General features: G+C 45.3%; 1 protein-coding gene across 5 annotated transcripts in view; it reads right to left on the bottom strand.

The window, feature by feature from the left end:
• Positions 1-12735, bottom strand: part of NUP98 (nucleoporin 98 and 96 precursor) — a 37602-nt gene extending 24867 nt beyond the window's left edge. Inside the window, exons 1-13 of one of the 5 annotated variants that reach the window (XM_066990115.1) lie at positions 12583-12696; positions 11669-11791; positions 10744-10847; positions 10157-10258; positions 9838-10017; positions 8948-9087; positions 7843-7950; positions 7059-7242; positions 5347-5510; positions 4463-4600; positions 3701-3839; positions 1954-2046; positions 1420-1560 (exon numbers count right to left, since the gene is read on the bottom strand). In XM_066990115.1, the coding sequence (XP_066846216.1) occupies positions 1420-1560; positions 1954-2046; positions 3701-3839; positions 4463-4600; positions 5347-5510; positions 7059-7242; positions 7843-7950; positions 8948-9087; positions 9838-10017; positions 10157-10258; positions 10744-10816 (1462 nt within the window). In that variant the 5' untranslated portion in view covers positions 10817-10847; positions 11669-11791; positions 12583-12696. Of the gene's footprint in view, positions 1-1419; positions 1561-1953; positions 2047-3700; positions 3840-4462; positions 4601-5346; positions 5511-7058; positions 7243-7842; positions 7951-8328; positions 8384-8947; positions 9088-9837; positions 10018-10156; positions 10259-10743; positions 10848-11540; positions 11792-12582 lie in introns of those variants that run through there. The other 4 variants (XM_066990116.1, XM_066990114.1, XM_013200564.3 and 1 more) reach the window with 4 other exon arrangements.
• Positions 12736-12767: the final 32 nt, after the last annotated feature.

A 12767-nucleotide genomic window follows, 5' to 3' on the forward strand; every position in this document is an offset into this window, starting at 1 on the left:
TCCTGATGACTTTCTTGTTGCTCACGTGCCTGTAAATGGTTTCCAGGATTAGCTGCTCCACCACGATCCCAGGGACAGACCTGAGGCTGACGGGTCTGTCGTTCCCTGAGTCTTCCTTCCTGCCCTTCTTGATGGCAAGACTGATATTTTCTTTCTGCCAGTCCTCACCTTTTTTTTTTTTCCCTCCACTCCACACTTTACCATTTTTCATAATTACTCAACATTTGAGAGTGGCCCTGTAATGACATTTGCCAGCTCCCCCAGCACTTCTGCACACATTCCCTCCAGGCCCACGGGCTTATACATGCCAGGTTTGCTCAAGTATTCCCTCACCTGATCCTCTTCCACCAAGGGTACATCTACCTGCCTCCACCCTGTCACCCTGGTTTCTGAGAACTGGCCTCACTGGTAAAAACTGCGGCAAAAAGGGCGCTCAGGACCCGAGCCTCTTCCTTGTCTTGTGTCACCAGGTCCCCAATCTCATCCAGCAACAGGCCCACATTTTACCCAGCCTTCCTTTTGCCACCCACACACGTACAGAAGCCCTCCTTGTAGCCTTTGACATCACTGGTCAAGTTCTGTATAGCTTTAACTTTCCTAACTTCATCCCCGGATACTCAGTGTCTCTGTATTCCCTGCAGGTCACCTGCCCTCGCTTCCACCTTCCACACGCTCCTTGTTCACCTGTGCAGGCCTCCCAGCATTTTGCCCGTTTTCCTGCTCGTTAGGATGGACCACTCCTGGGCTTGCAGGAGTCCTTAAACATCAACCAGCTTTCCCACATGGTGCTGTGTACCACCCCCTCCCTCCACACCACCCAGTTTAAAAACATCTTCCCAAAATTGCCACCTCAGCGGGGCTGGAGCATCAGTTATGTATGCTGTTCATACGAAGCGCTCAGGTCTGCCAAACAAGATGAAGACCGCTGGAAGCGGTGCAGTTCTAATTTACAGAATGACAGGGAAGTGACTGAATATAAAGAGCAGTCATTTGACCGATGGTACACCATACTTACTTGTTAAGTCTCTCTAGCTCTCCTAGCTAGGATCACTGAAGAAGCTGATGCTACATTTCCCCCCCACCCTTTATTACATTGTAAAAAGCACCTACTGTTGCTGCCCCAAAATTGATTGATGAGAAACATCTTAGTAATACTGAAGAGAAAGCTTTAAAATAGCTGCAACTATTAATAATGTTAAGTAACTTTGAATTGCTTCTATTTTTTTTTGTATATACATACAAACACAAACAATTACCAGGAAAAAATGTCATGGTCTATTGAGAACAGAAGTGGCCCCAAATAGCTGCTCAAACATTCTTTTTCTCTCCATACCATTTCAGGGGGATGTATCTCTATATTTAGGAATGTTTGAAAGAAGGGAGGAAGCAGCACCTAAACTTGGGTTAATGCACACTTACCTACGGCAGGCTGAGGGGCTCCGAAGCCCAGAGTAGCAGTTGATGTATTGAATCCCGGTGCTCCAAATGCTCCTGTTCCCAGTGTTCCACCAAGTTTAGGCTGGGTATTTCCAAATAAAGAAGTCTGTCCTGCCCCAAGAGCTATGGCAGAAGAGGAATGTTATTCACTATAACACCGTGACAAATTTAGAAGCCAATTTATCCCACAAAGAATCAATTATTTGTTAAATTGCAAGAAAGATTTGACATGCCCATGTCAACTCAAGACTCATGTGGTCGGACCACCAGAGACTTCAGAGGGTGCCACCAGTTTTCTGAGCCACTGGCCACCACCATAAGCAATGCTGCTTGTAATCTCTAAAAGGTTACTGAGTACAGCGTTATCCTGCTCTGCTTTGTTCTGATTTGAGACAGAGATTCATGACTTCAAGGTAAAGCATCTAGGGCCAATACTACGTTAGGGTTAGCACGTAATACACATGGTGTTTTATCATCAAAGTTTGAGGACTATGCTTAAGCTGATAAACTGTTTACCTGTTCCAAACCCTGTCCCAATTCCAGTTCCCAGAGTCCCAGTTGCAGGCTTATTTCCAAATAAACTATTTCCAGCGGTGTTGGCACCAAAACCTTCAAGGACAGAAACAGTAACTCATTAATCTAAAGCTATGAAATTAAAAACATATTTAAATAAATAAGCATCACCGGCTCAAAGACAGCCCTACCATAGTTAAGGTCAAAATTCACGCACCATTTCCAGCCATGCATGTTAAACATGCAGCAAGAAGCGACTTAAGTGGTAAACAAAATATTTAAGTTACGAACATAGGACTGAAAACATCGCTATAGGAATTTACCAACTTGCTTTCTTAGGCTATTAAGTTTGTTACAGATTTAAAAATTCTATAAAGCCAGACAGGACATTACGATGCTGTATCAGGCAACAGAATGTAATATGAAGTTTCTTCAACTGCCTGGAAGAACAACCCCCTTTTTATACTGTTTATACCACACACACACACTTCTGATTCTTACTGACAAAGCAAGCAACAACTCAGGTTTGTAAGAGTGAACAACTTGAAGACATCTCTAACTGTAATCCAAATCTAGCATCCATTAGACAGGATAATTTTTAAATTGAAGATTGTGAAACCATAAAGCGTTGGTTAGTGTAAAGACAGAATTAAACTAGAAAACTACAGTCACAAACCAAAATCTGAAACACCCTAGAACCAAACTCCACTCTTCCTATAAACTGTACTAATGCAGGGAAACTAAAACAAACACTAGAATCAATATCATTCGCTAAACAGGGACTAATAAACAGTGTCAATGTGCTAACTAACGTGGCTATCTAGTTCTTAGAGAGCAGCAGAACAAGAAACTTGGAAGCAACTTCCACAAAAAACGTGATGATAATTTACCTAAGCTTGATTACCACAATCAACTATGCCCACTAAAGCGCTGCCCTGTCAGTCTAAGAGCTTGACAATTTCTTCCCGCTTTCTGGAAGGCCGGCATGGCAGAGTAATCATGTTTTACTTTTTTTTTTTTCCAGATTAAAAAAAAAAGGAGGCACATCAGGATTTTGAACATCCTAAAACCATTCCTGCTTAGTTTTATGAGTACAGTTTTGTTGCTCTCAGCTTCAGGAAAAAAAGAGATTAAGAGAAATCCAATGAAGGAAGACTATCATTTACTTGAACTATCACTATACATTTCCCTACTTGATCACCCACTCATTCAACACCAAATATTTAACGGTGTCAGAGGCCAACATTAACGCAAGACCCAGTTCTTGGGACTTTGTTTTTCAATGTGAAGAATCAAAACCAGCTAAAACTGAAACCAAAACTGTTTCATTTTATCCTCGCTCCAGTGTATTTCGTTGTATCTGCCATCAAACTATAGATATCGCTATTTTCACCTTATTTTCCTTCAGCACTCCTTTGCAACCACAGAGGTTCAAGAGGCTATTAATACACTACGCTGTGTGAGTGCTTTGATTTTAAAAGTTTTAAGTTACAGGTTACGTCGTCTTAAGCACTAAATGAAATAGTGGCACTTTTACTTAACTATCTGCCTTATAAGTCAGGGAGTACCACCAAGAAGAAAGGTACAAAACACCATCCAAGATGTTCCTCTGCAGCAAAATTCATCAGAAGCACAGCTTACCTGAGAATTCTAAATTCATAATCATTTAGTATGCGATATTCAGCAGCCAGGTATGTGGTATATGCAGTATATTTTTAAGTGACTGAATCCCACTTTTTTTTATATGTACCAAAATTGGAAGTGTTTGTATTGGTTCCTAAAGTCAGGGTTGGTTTGTTACCAAAGAGCCCGCCGCCAGTGGTTGTGCCAAACGAGGGAGCACTGGTCGTGGTGGTTCCAAATCCAGCAGGCTTGCTACCAAACAGGGTCTGAAAAGGAAGAAAATGGCAATTTGGAAACCTGACAGACTGAAATTAAAAGAAGTTGTATTAGCTTCACTTCAGGCAACAAAGCAGAATTAAAGCCAAGCATAACTTGGACCACACGACCCAGACTCCCAACAGCAGCGTTAGTTGCAAGCCACGTGCACTAGCATACAGCACCTTCTGGAAATAACTTTTCATTCTTTTACCCACCTCCATAGAGCGTAGATTTAAAGCCAAATAACTGAATTTCTAGAATCAAGTTCATTTTAAGTCAACATCTAAAGTTAAACGCTTGTATTTTTAACGCCACTCTGAGGCACCCCAGCGATACAGAGTCACAGAATTCTGTGATTTGATATTGTGATATCAATCTGTGATTGATATCACAGAACTCTGTGATTCTGTATCAAAGGGCATACACAGGCAGTGTTCAGTCTCTCATCATCAGAGATGGCTAGTTCTATCATACATGTTTGTACATGTTGTACTGTACAAGATCCACACTATTTCTGCATCTTCAGTGCCTTAGCTTAGACAACACTACTTTGAGTGAGGTCAACACCCAGTAACAGGACTCGAGAAGCCATTTAAAAAAAAATTTTTTTATTTTTAGGGCATGGACATACCGAACCGCCAACACCAAATCCTGTGTTAGTTTGTCCAAAAAGACTAGTTCCCGTTCCAAATCCAGTACCAGCATTTGTATTGGCAGCTGTTCCAAAGAGGCCTCCAGGCTGCGAGGGCTGGGTTGCCCCGAAGAGACCCTACAGAGAAGAATTATGTTAAATTGTGTTAAGATAATGCTTCAGTGCGCTTATAATGGCAGAACAAATATAAGAAGTCAGTTAATAAAGTGATACTACAATATTTCACCTTTTGATAGGGGAAAAAGACAGCTGGAAAACATTTCAGAAGCTTTATTCATTCTCCAGGAAATTAGTTACATGTTCCCAGCTTAAAAGGATATTGGAATCTCCTCCCCACTTTGAATGACAGAGATGGGAAATAACCATTCCATCAGGTTTTCTGGGAGAAGTTACAACATATGCAGAAAGAATACAGCAAGAGGTTTTGGCTCCAGATGTACAATGCAACAAGTTACAGCTATGTAGCGCCTTTCTACCATAAGAGCCCAAAAATGCGCCTCTTTGGTCACCAGAAAGTACAGAATCGTTACTAACATTCAGTGGGAATTTATTTATATAATTCCATTCATTATTATTTGTTATCCGTGTGAACACGACTAGAAATACTTGAGTTGGTGAGAGTGTGGATTCTTTAAAGAGAATGGGAAATGTTACTTGTTAAAAGCTATGCTGCTGCCCACTTATTTTAATTGGCAAGAAGTTCCTAGATCAGACAGCAGCGTTCAGAGCTTTGCATCTTACTTTTAACGAAGCTGTATTACAATTTGAAGAAGATCCAAAGAACTACATAACTGTCTCCTCTGTCTAGCTGGAGGAGATATACCACAATTTAAAGCTTTATGGTTTCAAACAGTTTAGCTTACCATTGTGTTTGTGTTTGGCTGCCCTAGCGTGTTGGTATTCCCAAAGGAAAAGCCGGTGTTCTGCGTTGTTGTGGCTTGACCAAAAGGTTTGTTAAACAGGCTTGTAGTTTGAGGTTGCTGACCAAAAAGACCCCCTGTCGTTCCTGTTCCAAAGCCAGTCGTACCTACAACACAAATCACAGATTTGTTGGCTTTGTTAAACCAAACGAATTGGTTTAAAAAAAACCACTCAATTTATCCAAACCCATGCTCAGTGCATTCAAGCAAGAAAAAGAAATGCCTCAACTCAACGGAACAGCAAAACAGAGTGTCAATACAGCACAGCATCTGCATTCAGATGGAAATAGTTTGTATCAGGTATTTCATCAGGTTCTCCTTGTCCTGAAGTCAGTGCGCGTGTACCACTCAACGATTACCAGAAAACTTAACCTGACAGGTAGATCTGACCAAAAATATGCCATTTTTGATATGGTCAGCTCGTCATCCATTCTAAAAGGAAAACTGTACCATTTGCACCTGAAAAGAGCTGACTGGGCAGGAGGTAGACAGAGTCCCCTGCTTTACCAAAACTGTTCTATAACCCACACAACTTTTACTACAGAAGCTTCCACCTGAACCTCAAACGCTCTCCCTTTTTTTCACCCCGACAGAAAAAAAAAGCCTGTTCACATGTGATGTGGTAAACACAGCATACACACAGACAAAAGCTTTTGTTCCTTCGCCCACAACTGTCATTGCTATCTCTGCAGAACTTTCTTCAGAGCTGACTGCACGAGAAATACATGAAGTCCAGCAAGACTGCTACGTTGGGCAGTCTGGGTATTTTAGTACGGCCTCCTGTATGTGGGACCTGCTCAAGGACAGCAGCTTAGCTCAGCCCTGAAGGGCATCAAGCAAGCCTAAAGGACAGACAAAGTTCTAACCTCAGAAAGCAGCAGATAGAAACAGAAGCAATTCTATCAGCTGTAGGATTTTGGCCTTCTGTTTGCATTTTAATTCCACAAATGCAAATATCTACTTACATTTAAGTTTACGGCTAGAAGCTAATTAGTTCACATAATAGAATTTGCATTCAAGCTTTTCGGCAGCATTTGCTTTACATTAAGTTCAAAAAGGTTCACCAGCTGATTAGTCCAACTGACCTGCAACTGCCAGATATGCAACACCTGGCTTTTATTTTCCATCCAAGAATAGTAAAAACAGCGTGAAACCAGGGTGGCACAACAAACGTGTCTAGACCCTAACCCTGAGGTACTGTGGAGAAGAGACCCAGGCAAAGTCTAATCAGGCTAATACATTAACAGGTCAATTTCAAAGGAATGTGTCTGCTCATTAGCAGAAGTAGAATCTTGACTTCACCTTTAACCACCTGATGCTAACACCCCCGTGCACAGAAACACCACCCTGGTGGTTCTACTTCAAATTGTTTTACTCTTCCGCGTGAGCTAGCTGACGTTCTTGTAAAGACAGATGCTCAAACTGTTTACCGGCAGAACTCTGGGGATGCAGACAAAGCATACACACCCTGAAGAGCAAATCCGTAGATATTTCTATGGAAAAGAACCTGATTATCGAACGTTGATAATGCAACTAGTCAAATTCTGAGCTCACTCCAGTGCTTCCTCACCTTTTTTCGTGGGCGAATTTTATGCAGCTTAACAAAACGTTTGCATATTCAGTCACAGTAAAGACAGAGATTAGGCAGTACTTACTAGTTCCAAAAGCAGTTTTATTCTGTCCGTATGAAAAGCCTGTATTAGTAGTAGAAGAGCCAAAGAGTCCTGTAGCTGTACTTGACGTAGCCGTAGAAGACCCAAACAATCCTGCAGTTGCTCCTGCTCCTACAGGGTTTGAGGGGCCTTTCCTGTTTGCCTGGTAGTCTTCTAAACGGAGCTCCTAGTAAAGGAAAATCCAGTTCTTTTTACACAGAATAAGATGAGTGTTGTTACCATGTTTACACAGCTTTCAGGATGAACATGTCACAAAAAGCTGGTAACACCTCTACATTTTTAGAAATAAGGGCAGCATAATCAGGACCTGAACTTATCACCGCAGTTCACATTTGGGCTTCGATTTTATTTTTATGGGCTTTTACAGATCTTTTGATTAGACCTGTTTTGAAGCATTAAGTAAGGCAACTTGAACAGAGAAGCTTCGTGGTTAAATCCTTGGGAATGTTAGTTTATAACAAACAACGGAGTTTTGTCTGGGATTCTGCCATTTCATCAGCATAGGATTGCTCCCAGCAGGACCTCTTGCCCTCCTGGTACATGGCAAGATGGAATTTCAGCTCTTCAAAAGCTGTAATTTTAAGCATTTAATACCAACTAACATGATGTGTTTTACTTGATGATGCCTCTCTTTTGTGAGGGACACAAATTGAAAGCTGTACTCATTAATGAGCATGCACAATACTTACTATAGTCAAAAAAAACTCTGCTAGAAACAATATTAAATAACAGACAAAATAAACACATTTGAATATTATCGACTGACCTCGAGAGATTTGCTTTCATACTCCTTCATAGCAGTAATGCACTGGTGTTTGGTATTAATGTTAGTGCTAACTCCAGATTTTACCATAGTATCTGTACCTGTTGGTGGCTGCAAGAGAGGAGGTTAAGATATCAAAAATATATCCATATCCAGAGATATACCACATCCAGGTAGCTTGTCACTGATACCACTAGTTTCTGGGCAGACGCTGTAAAAAACTACACTTAGTAGGGGAACCGAAGCAGTACATCAGCATTATCTTACAGCTGGGGCCTCACCCAGCGGTGACGCATGTTCGGTGGCAATCAATAGTGGAATTTACCCCATTACCCTTAAAACAATGCAGTGAAATCATTTCTGCCTTCAACTGGGGAGGCCGAACAAAGTCTGTCCGTTAAATCAGTTTGTACAAGCATCATCCCTCTTCATTTCTAAACTGAACAGGTATTTGGAAAAAGAAAGCCTCTTTCGACAGGTATCAGTTACCCCATTTCCACGACATCTGCTCTTCCAAGCCTCCCTTCATTTTCAACTGCCACAGAACCTTCAGGATGGATTATTCTGCCCTTACTTAAAGGGAACTCATCCAGAAAACACACACAGGGAATCAGTCTTCAACTTTCAGTTAACATTTCCAAAGCTATGCTTATATAAGACTTATATAAGGGGATTACATTTATTTTGGCCCGCATTTGGAACGCTTTAGCCCTTATTGCTGTTAACATTTAGCAGCGATCACCTTGAATTCTGTGACACCTCCTGCCTTCCTGAGAAGGCTCAAACTTAATAGCTGGTTTCTCTCTCCAACTTACATGTAGCAGTAAATCTAGTGAGTCTAGATAGGGCATTACTTCACAGTGCTTGGCAAATTCAGAATAAAAAAAAGTCTAGCTCTTTGGAGTTAAGTGTACGTACTATTTCCACTGCAACAGGGGATATTTTCAAGCTATTTCAGAATACCACATACTTGCACATGAACTAATTTTTGACTTTTTTTTAAAAAAAGAAAGCTCAGCAGCCAAGACAGTGCTCTACGCAAAGAACTGCACAACGTAACGTTTCCTATAGTAAACGGGCTGGATTAAGAAAGAAAAACAGAACTTACATTGAACTTAATGGTTGTGCCAGTTGGAGCAGCAGTGAAACTAGTTGGGCCAAAGAGAGAGCCAGATGTACTCCCAAAAGGATTGGAAGTGGTGTTGGTGGTTCCAAAGAGACCGCCACTGCTGGTACTTGTTCCAAAGTCTTTGTAAAAATAAAAACGAGAAGATCAGTACAAGAACAAACTTTAATGTTAAAACTGAAAGTCAAATACTCTATTCAAATTAGAAAGCAGTTTGGAAATGGAAGAAACTGCTAGAGAAAAAATTAGAGCAGTACTGGAGACCTGTAGCCTGTTAATGCACTAAGATCACCCAGATTACCCCCCAGCTCATCACCCCAGGAAACACTAGAATAACCACAGCAGCCAGTTTCATCCTCTTCCTGACAACACCACTACGAAAATGATGTGCACAAAGGGAATCAGTGAAGTTTCTTTTTCTCTTCTCAAAAGTGTCTGCAAATTGTTTCTGCTTCAGGGAATTACAGCAGAGTTTGAGAGGCATTTCGAACATTGTAGTGCCAGAAGCAGAATCAACCACAACTGCCCTACAAGAAGCGGAATAAAAAGCTAAGATCAAGCAGAGCCAAAGGACATTTGAGAGTGGAAAATGCCAGCTGACTACCATTTCAAATAGGCTACAAAATCTGTAGCTGTCATTTTAGCCATGAATTTTCAGCTAACCAGTTTCACATCTGGCTACCGTGGATCACAGAAATGTAACCACACCCTCTGGGAGAAAAGGAAGAGGAACTACACAAAAAAACACAAAAAAAACACACGCTGAAACCCCACATTATCACTTGGATCAGACCCCCACGTATACCCAACGTTCCGCACTTTTCAATCAAACTAAGCAAGCAGCACTTAAGAGACGCAGCAGCTTTACTCACTTCCGAAGCCAGCAGGCTTGTTCTGCGCGAAGGCATTGCTTTGGGATGAGAAGAGCCCTCCACCGGTGCTGGTGGTGCCAAACAGGCTGTTCGACGTCCCAGTTGATGTCCCAAACCCAAAGCCAGTACTTGTGGAGGAGGTGGCTGGCTGATTGAACGTAGTCGAACCAAACAACCCTCCTGAAGACAGAAACAAGCTATTAGTCATTTGCAGTCATTAACTGCTTGGGGTTACTGCTTGCTATGTTTTGCTTTTGTTTTTAAATAACTTCCTTCTTTCAGTAGAGGACTGCGCACTACAGCCGTAACGCTGCAATACCTGGCTTTGTCTGCGTGCTGCCGAAGAGGCCTCCAGTGTTGTTGTTCGACCCGAAGGCTGAGGTGCCAAACGCTCCTCCACTCGTAGTACCAAAGCCAGCATCTGAAACATCAGTGACAGTTTAGAGGAACGCATATTCTGAACGTGCAGTAAATGCTGTTACCGTCCTTTTCGCTTGCAAAAAGAAGCCTGTGCCTGACTGCACGCTAGTGAAGCGGCACGCTTAATGCTTGCACAGCTAGAGCAGCAACAGCCTAAAGCCTGGAGACAGCCACTGAGACGCGAGGCAAAGACAGCCAGCTCCGGGCCGCCCTGCAAGCTCTCCACCGCTTGTCACGGCACTCGGGAGCAGGTCGCGACATACCTTGGTTTGTGAGCAACACAAAAAAAGCCAGTAACAGAACTGGGGGGGTTAGACTCGATGATCTCTTGAGGTCCCTTCCAACCCCTCCAACTCTGTGACTCTGTGAACTGATGTGCTGTTTATTCCCCCCAACAACAGGGCAGGTGCGGTGATAAACAGCCTGCTTTAATGCCAAAACCACCTTGCAGTGGAAAACCAGACTCCGAGTTAAGACGTGACTTACTTTGTCCAAAAGTTGAAGTTGTCCCAAAGCCAGTGCTGCCTCCAAACGGAGTTCCGAACGATTTGTTGAACATCTTCAGTTATCAGAGTTTTCTTTATCTAAACCTAGAAAGAAGAATTCAGTTTTTAATTAAAGCTTGACGCGAAAGCTCATTTTTCACCTTCCTTGCTACTGATGTAAGCAAACTAATTGGAATACTTAAGCCCCTAGACACACGAAGGCACGACTTCAGTCACACTACATTTAAAACGGTCAGAGCCCTAAGAGACACAAGCACTAATATTTCAGTAGCACGCTTCCCTCCATCCTTAACTACAGCTAGACTTCATGCACGTCTTACACCCTGAAGTAACATAAACAAAGCTACACTCCCCTGATCACTGTCCTCTCAACAAAACCCTCCTGAACCTCTCTCAGGAACAGCAGTTCCCACATTTCCACTCTATCTGGTCTGCGCCAGGCAACTCGCACACGTTTTTGCTCAGTCACCTGCAGGCCCGGGAGCCCACCCCATCAAACTGCTTCTCTAAAACACACGTGGGGGCTTCACTGCACTGCGGGCGCTTCTCTAACAACCCCAAGGTTTCCCTAAGGAGTTTCCTTTTAAGCCCTACCTCCCAGCCCCTCCACTCACAACGCCAAATAGAAACGCACTGTATGAGAGCTACAGGAACACAGCTTCCCTTAGCTTCCCTTTTGTTGCTCACTGGGCTGCACCAAGACTTTAACTCAAGTTTCTGAACATTTCCCTAAGGTTTTATGCCCTTCAGGCAAGGCCCCGTCTTCCCGCACAGCACCTGCCATTTATTTATGGGTACGTTTGGTAACGCTACTCCGCTCCGATCTTTTCCGCGAGTACAAACGCGATGCCAGACCTTTTTCATCAAAAAAAAACAGAGCTGAAATGAAATCACAACAGCTGTACCGCAGCCGAGAGAAATCTGTAGTCCCTTCCTGTACGGGGGTAGCCGTGATTCCGTCGCTGATAACGCCACTATGACATAGCAGAGGAGTTCGGCAGGATCAGCTGGGAGGGGACAGCGCAGACCTAGCAGGTTTCCCCACAGAGAAGCGTAAGGCGCGGTGGGCACCAATCCTATTTACAAGGCACTCCTACTCGTGCCGGGGTAACTCCGGCGTGTAACCACACGCTCGCTTTTAGCGCTACCTTTTTCAGGACTTTTAAGTTCCCCGAAAGCCCAACGCTCCTGCAGCAAACACCTAACGGGCGTGCTCCACGCACGGCAGCGCACCCGAGAGTTGCCAACACGCAGGGAGCCGGGCGTTCAGCGGCGCTCGGCCTCGGAACAACCCCGAGGAAGGGCGATTTCCCAGGGGGTAAGGGAGGCACCACGGGATGCACCCCCCCGGCCTGGGGCTCCCCCGCGCCCCGCTGCCGCCTGCCCTCCGCTCGCCGCCCACCTTCGGGGGCCGCAGCCCCGCGCAGCCCCGACCCCCCCGGCCCGGCACAGCCCGGCAGGACCCGGCCCCGCACAGCCCCGACCCCCCCCGGGCCCGGCAGGACCGGGCCGGGCGCTGCGAGCCCCGCACGCCCCCCCCCCCAATCCCACCGCCGACCCCCATCACGCAATTAACCACAGCTAATTAACCACCGCTCGTTAATTACAGCCAACCACAGCCGCCCGCAGCCCGGCAGCCCCGCGCCCCCCTCAGGCCCCCCTCAGGCCCCCCTCGGGCCCCCCCCGGGCCCCCCCCGGGCCTTCCCCGGCCCCTCGCGGCCCAACGGCCCCACACCCCCCCCGCACCGCCCCGGCCGTGCCCGAGGCCCCGCCCGCCCCCCGGTGGCCGCCCCGGCCCGAGGGGGGACGCGGCGCTTACCGCCGGGAGCGGCCGGGCCCGGCCTGGCCTCGCCGCGCCGCCGCCGCCTGCCGGAGGAGGGAGGGCCGCGGGGAGGAAGCTGCGTCACAGCCCGCTCCGCGCGCGCCTCCCAGCAGCCTCCGCGCCGCCGCCCGCACGCCCCCCATTGGCCGGCCCCGCCCCCGCGCGCCCGCCGACGATTGGCC

This window comes from Anser cygnoides, chromosome 1 (assembly GCF_040182565.1).
Source record: "Anser cygnoides isolate HZ-2024a breed goose chromosome 1, Taihu_goose_T2T_genome, whole genome shotgun sequence".
Classification (NCBI taxonomy): Eukaryota; Metazoa; Chordata; class Aves; order Anseriformes; family Anatidae; genus Anser; species Anser cygnoides.